This window comes from Platichthys flesus, chromosome 6, assembly GCF_949316205.1.
Source record: "Platichthys flesus chromosome 6, fPlaFle2.1, whole genome shotgun sequence".
NCBI lineage: Eukaryota > Metazoa > Chordata > Actinopteri > Pleuronectiformes > Pleuronectidae > Platichthys > Platichthys flesus.
This window is the reverse complement of record NC_084950.1, coordinates 7566086-7573082: the sequence shown is the minus strand read 5'-3', so window position 1 is coordinate 7573082 and position 6997 is coordinate 7566086. Positions and strand designations below refer to the sequence as shown.

The following is a 6997-nucleotide window of genomic DNA, read 5'->3' as shown; positions in this document are numbered from 1 at the left end:
TCCGATCGAGCGTTAGTATTGAATCACATCAAATCAAATAAACTTTATAATACTGGGGAATCTTGTCTTGGGCCAAAGTGCTACAGCAGCAGCAGCATTTAAAAAGTTAATTGTGTCACAATCATAAAAAATACGTGCACTATAACGCACAATAAAAGTGAGTTGAATATTGTACCTGCCCTAGAAACACTTAAAAAGATGAAACACTCAAAGGATATCAAATCAATTATACTTTATGGTCCCCATGGGAATTCTTTTCTTGGGCCAAAGGGCTACAGCAGCTGCAGAACAGTCCATTGTGTAACAAACAACAAAAAACTCTACAAAAGGACATATCGTGTAATCACCCAGAATAATGAAGCACAATAAAGGTGAGCTGAATAATGCACCTACCCTAAAAACACTTAGAAAAGGTAAAACACGGAGAGAATAGTCCGCATGAAAGATAGTTTGAGGTAATCGGACAGACATCACCACAAATATCGTTTGTCTGAATTCCCTTCACTTTGAGTGAAGTTTAGATTTGGCATCAAGAACTCTCAAATAAATAGGCCACAAACACATCTAATCCCTAATGATGGGAACATATGAATATTTATGTTAAAAATGTATAATTACAATGAGCCCAAATATATTTTTCTAACCTAAATTTGTGTCAACATAATCATATTGTATAAGCTTTTACATACAATTCTTCTTTGTAAGTTTGCATTCATCATTTCTCTTTTATTTCGTTTGTCGTTCTCTCTCTTGTTGGACTTATGTCTATGTTGCTGCTGTATTTTATTTCATTAAATCAGTAGGCACCCTCACATTTCTGGTGAAGATATTTTGTTGATTGCTTCAGACTTACACAACTGATAGTTGGGTAGTAAAAAATGAATTGTGATATTGATGAGGCAATAATGACAAGATTAAAATGGTTCACATCTCTGTGTTCTACATGAGTGCAATGGCCACAATTGTAGCGCCATCGTGTGGTCCACAAGAGTCACACTTAATTTTGCAAGGAGAAGAGCAGAAATTCTTAAAACTAATTCGGTTGATGAGAAATTTAATACAAATTAATAAAATAATTATATTAAACACGAAGTCAGCAACAGTCTAATAGCTCATCTCTGTCACAGGCGATGAGTAAACTATTTTATATGGGATTCATTTGTAAATCTTTCTCTTTTTTTCAGTAGTATTAAATGTGTGGTCACATTTTCACATGTTAAGTGTTTAAATTGAAGCAGATTTTTAAATAATGAAACCCTGTCTTTATCATCTATCAAGCTCGTTAGAAAAAGTCAGAGTTTATTTGACTGTGACAACACCGGAAGTCGTGGATGATGACAGCCTTCCACTTCCTTCATTATCTTCTATCCCTTTAATATGTCGGTCTGTAGTTAGTTCTCTGCCAAACCACCGGTGAGACTTATGGCGGAGTTTTTACTGTTTTTCCTCCATCGGGCTTAAATACCACGACTCCTCTGATGGGCCTGGGCTCAGCACGAGGTGTAACACCCGCACAAAGTTCTTCTTTTAGGCTCCTGGGTGGGTTAGTGCCAGTAAACGTTAGGCTAGCTAACTCGCCTAGCATGTGCTAACCCTAAGCTGATAAAGTGAAGGGTGGTCGGCTGCTCGGTTCACGCTTCGTCTTTTCCATGTGTTGGTGTTGACCAAGTGTTTTATTGTTTTTCTACATCCACACAAGTACCGGTTGTTACAGCCCTGCGCCGGCTGACGTGGTCGGTTAGCCAGTTGCTAACGACCCAGGCTCCTGCTGTTTGAGACACTTCGCTTTCCTATACCTGCCGACAAAAATGGATTTCGACAACATATTGGATATCGCCTCGGCGAACCAGGGACTCAGCAACGTAAAGGTAAGTTCGTGCAAGAGAGGGATCACTGAAGAATGTCAGAAATCTCTAAAATGGAGATTTGTTGTAAAATCTGGAAAAGCACTCGACTGCCAGCTCATCCGTCACCGAGGATCTGATAATGTGGCTAACTGCTAACCTCCACCCTCGTGACACTGCATGCTAGGTAGTGAAGACGTTAGGTCAAGTGTGTCTGCCACGTTAGCATAAAGGATAATTCATGTAATATACTATCCCTTAATAGGTATTTGTGAAATTCAAATATTAAAGAGAACTGATCCATAATCAATAACGTGTGCCTGTCCCCCTTTCAACAGAAGAGATACAGTTTACAAGCTGGACCACCCAAAAAGGACCCGAGGTCGAGAGGTGTAAATCCGGCTGCTGTGCAGGCGCTTCTGAAGAAGCAGCAAGTTGATACCAAAAAGAAAGGTGACAATCTCAACTTTATATTTGATACACACAATGTCTCCAATTTATGATGAATTCATCCTTTTTAATGTTCTTCTTTTCTCCCCAGAAATTAGAATGAAGACAGAGAAGGAGAAACTAAACGCCAAGAGGGTCGAGCTGAAGTCAGACAGGAAAGCGAGAGCGATGGCTTCCAGAACCAAGGACAATTTTAGAGGCTACAATGGCATCCCGATGGTCGAGCTTCCAAAGAAACGAAGATCTAAACACGAGATGGAGGACGAGAGATCAACGGATGCACAAGGATTTAGGAACGACGCGGTTGACCCAGAGGATGAGGATAACTATGAGTATGAACAGACTGATTCGGAACCTGAGCCTGAGCCAGAGCCGCTGAGACCAGTGAGGCCCACAGGTGTTAGTGGGGGTAGCAGTGGTAGTAGCAGCAAGTCCTCCTCTAAAAAAACCAAGTCGGCTCCACCTCCGTTGAACTTTGCGGACTTACTCAAGTTGGCAGAGAAGAAACAGTTTGAGCCAGTTGATCTCAAACCCAAGTCAGCGAAAAAAGATGATCGACTACGCACGGCTGATGAGATAAGGGAACTAGAGATGGAGCGCAAGGCCAAGAGACCAGAAAAAACCAGAGACCCGTATGAGGAGAGGGAGAGAGATGGCAAGTCTCAATCCAGCTCCAGTTCAACCAGGACAAGCACTTTAGAGAAGGAGCAGAAGAACGGCAAAGCGCAAAAGAACTCATTAGAAAAACAAAGTCTGCACTCTGGGTCAGTGAAAAAGTTGCAAAGCGACAGAAGCCACTCGTCTTCTAAGTCCTCTGTAAGAGACAGAGATAGAGAGAGACCCAACACATCCCACAGTGATAGAGACAGATCCAAGACCAGTTCGAGTAGTTCGTCTGGTGCCACAAGCAGTCGAGTTCTTTCAAAAACTTCTTCTCAGGGTTTATCCAAACACGGGGCCCCCAAGCCCTCGTCCAGCCACAAATCCAGCACCTCAAGTGACCTTAGCAACAGAAAAGAAAGCTCGTCATCACTTCAAGGAAGAGCTTCAGGGAATCCTGGGACCAGACCTTCTGGTACAGCTTTAACAGGCCAAAAATCTCAACAAGGGACCTCCCAGCAGACCAGGCCCAGTCAGGGTAGCTCTATGAAACAGGGAGCGGCAGTTGGAGGCCACAGGTCCGGAAAGGGTGAACCAATAAAGACCGGAATTAATTCTGCAGTAAAATCTAACGGTAATTCAGTGATGAGGAATTCATCAGGCGGCCCTCCTAAGGCAGGGAGCCAACCTCAGCAAAGGCCTGGAGGCACATTCCAGGCAAGAAGTGGTGGCCCACAAGTGAGGCCTGGTGGGAGTGGTGGGCGGGGTTACCCTGGAGGTAATGGAACCAGACCTCTGGGGCCTGGAAGCGGCCGACCTGGTAGTGGCGGACCTGGGCCTGGAAACGGTCGACCTGGTCCTGGAAGCGGTCGACCTGGTATTGGGGGACCAGGGCCTGGAAGCGGTCGACCTGGTAGTGGGGGACCAGGGCCTGGAAGCGGTCGACCTGGTAGTGGGGGACCAGGTCCTGGAAGCGGTCGACCTGGTACTGGGGGACCAGGTCCTGGACGTTTGACAGATATGAGGGAATCCGGACCTGGAAGACCAACGTGCACTGTGGTGTCAGAGACCATTTCATCCAAGAATTTTGGTGGACCCAGACCAGGAGTCCCTCCTCGACCAGGCATGCCACAGAGACCTGGGATGCCACAGAGACCTGGGATGAACAGACCACCAGGTAATACCCGGAGAAACAATAATGCTATGATATTACTAAGACATTGATTCAAATTTAAAGGATGTAAGGACACATGTGAAATATAGACAAAGATGGACTGAGGACCCTGTGCTTTTCTAAGTTCTTAAATCAAAGCAATGCAATTGGTTTGATTAGAGCCGAAGGTCACAGCTTGAAAAACGTCTTATACACGTCAGCAATTTCTTACTTCTTCATAATTGGTTCATTGTCTTTTTTCACTACAGTTAAAACAGGATCAGCTGTTAAGTGTTCAGATTAACACTGTAGCACAGTATTAATCATATAACACTGTCATATACATCATATACATGTATAATAAAGAGCTGCGGAGACAGATTTTCCAAACCGTCTGAAACAACACAGTCCGCTCTACTGGGCAAAGAGTTTGTTTGTCAAAGTGAATGAAGCATTTCAGCAGCGCTCTGCAGCTTTGACATTACTCCTGGGTCAGAGCACAGCAACGATCACAACACAGATAAAACAAACATGGTTTCAGACATTGACATTAAACCAAACAAACAAGTGACTCTTGTCAATAAAATAAAGGGGCGATTTGATTTGGCAATAGCAGAAACGCAGTAATACCATGTAATAAACCATTTCTAACTACACAGATGTCAGCGTACATAAGTGCATTCTTTATAAAGCTATACAAAAACAAGGTAGTTAAACATCCTAACTTAAGTTTAGTCCTAACTGTATCAGTGTGTCAAGTCACAGGCTACTGTGTGAATTATTCAAGCAAATGGGGCGTTCATCTTACAAGATCACATTATAATAGTAGTAGTTATAATAAATATGGACATTGTTTCACCAACGTTAGTGTTTACAGCAGGAGCTCATAGAGGCAGTTAGTCCTGAGGACAGATGTTAGAGGTAGAATCACTGGTGCACAGAAGTTTGAAGTTGTCCTTCATGAATGAATAGATTTATAAGAGTGTATCTTGCATCATTGAGACTTAGGACAGTTCCCACCGTCTGATATAAAACTCGATGATGGATACCGTACGCTTTCAGTGATGAATTAAAAAACTAAAGTATTGACGGCATCCAAATGTTTAAGATTTGAAATGGGAGCATGTCTCTATAAACCATCGCTGTAATTCACTTCAGTGAAAGGTAGTTTCCAAATCCTTTTCCCTTTTCTCACATAATGGGAGAAGAGAATTTTCTCTACAGGAAACGAAGTTGCCTCCTTAAATTGTGATTTATCTATTTTAAGTAAATTCATCCAGTTTGGCCGTTTCAATGCTAAGCGAGCAACCTTTTAAAGTTTAAATGGTATCATCTGCATAAAAATGGAAATTACATGTATTTAGGGACCTGCCAATTTTATAAATATAGGAAGTGACCCATAATGGAATCCTGTGTAATGATTCAAATTTCAAATTGCCCACTCTTCTGTGGTTGACTCCATCCCAGTATCTTTTTAACATGTATTAAAAAGAAACTGGAATTATTCTGTGTGGCAAAAATACAAATCCAGTACCTCCTATTTTAAATCTGAAATTCTCTCCTGCAGGTACAATGTTGCCACCTATCACATCTGCTTATAAGCGACAATATGATGACGAGGAAGACGAGTACGACTCAGAAATGGACGATTTTATTGATGATGAAGGCAACGAACCAAACGAAATTTCCAGGCACATAAAGGAGATCTTTGGATATGATCGAAACAAGTATGTGTGGTTTTGACGTATTCTAATATGTCAAATATATATAATTCAAATTCGATATGAAAAACTAACAATTGCTGTTCACATCTCAGATACAAGGATGAGAGTGACTACGCCCTTAAATTTATGGAGAGCAGCTGGAAAGATATGCAGAAAGAAGAGGCCAGGAGGTAAGAAAATAAAGAGAACCTCACAGTCCCAAACACCACATGTAAACCTTCTGTCCTGAACGTTTATTTACCTGCTTGATGTAATGTTATTTCTTAATCTCTGTATCCCTGTCCCTTGTTTCCTCAGCCTGAAGATGGCTGTGCTGGAGGATCAGGAGGAGGAGAAAAAAGAGGAAGAGGAGCTGAAAAGGAGAAACGCTAAGAGGCCAAGAAAGATCTGAAGACCCTGAATAAATTAATATTATTAAAAAAACCCTGTGCATCTGGAACCATGGAGCAATGGGTCTGCCATCTTAACTCACGAAGCCCTGAGATTGTTTACACCCTGGCGTCCATTGCTCTGTGCCGGGTTCTCTCTTGTCCGGACAAAAACCTGAGTGGACGAATGACATTGCCTCAAGAGGAAGAGACAAATTGTATTCAGAGACAACCTGACAGGTTGAAGGTCGGGGGGGGGGGGGGGTCCTATTCACAAATCAGTCAACCATGAGGTTGTTTGGATATAAGGAAAAGTTCTCAAATATTCCCTGTTACATTATTTATTAAGCAGGGTTCATTCCTAAAAGGATCAAAGCTACAAAGAGAGAAATCGATATGGAAGTGTGATCTGTTTTTTCCCTAAAGACTGTCAATGGCATTGAATGCCAAGTGGTGAGGATTTGCTATTTTTGAGCAGAACACTTTGTGCATATTTTTCCAGGTAAACTTTGTTGGTAAAGTTAATTTGAATATGCAGAAAACCACTGAACGTGTTGTGTGTGTTTCTCTTTAAAAAAGGATTTGATCATAAGGAAAATCAATGCATCGTGGGTTTTATTTAAACGTCTTAAGTTTTACGTCAAATGTTAATCTCAGAAAATATATATAAAGAATTTAGATTCTACAGAAAGTGTAACTTTGAGAAAATTGTATTTTTTTAGATTTCCGAGAAAGCAATGATACATTTCTCCGTATATATAAATATATATAATGTGTTGGATTATTGTTTACCATTACTTTTTAGAGGTTATTGATTTTCTTGAAACAAACTTGATCAGTTGTATTAAAACTGCTGAT

The 6997-nt window shown here is 41.4% G+C and overlaps 1 protein-coding gene across 1 annotated transcript; it reads left to right on the top strand.

The window, feature by feature from the left end:
• The first annotated feature begins 1354 nt into the window (after positions 1-1354).
• spty2d1 (SPT2 chromatin protein domain containing 1) lies at positions 1355-6920 on the top strand. Its single transcript, XM_062389999.1, has 6 exons — positions 1355-1868; positions 2183-2297; positions 2386-4071; positions 5615-5774; positions 5864-5941; positions 6069-6920. The coding sequence occupies exons 1-6, from the start codon at positions 1809-1811 to the stop codon at positions 6160-6162; spliced, it is 2193 nt and encodes a 730-aa protein (XP_062245983.1). The 5' UTR covers positions 1355-1808; the 3' UTR covers positions 6163-6920.
• Positions 6921-6997: the final 77 nt, after the last annotated feature.

What these genes read in the sequence shown, in the direction of transcription:
- spty2d1 (XM_062389999.1), top strand. Translation starts at nt 1,809, where the DNA reads ATGGATTTCGACAACATATTGGATATCGCCTCGGCGAACCAGGGACTC. An exon ending in AGGGACTCAGCAACGTAAAG is followed by an intron (nt 1,869 to 2,182) that starts GTAAGTTCGTGC and finishes CCCTTTCAACAG; the next exon opens with AAGAGATACAGTTTACAAGC. An exon ending in CAGAAAGAAGAGGCCAGGAG is followed by an intron (nt 5,942 to 6,068) that starts GTAAGAAAATAA and finishes TTGTTTCCTCAG; the next exon opens with CCTGAAGATGGCTGTGCTGG.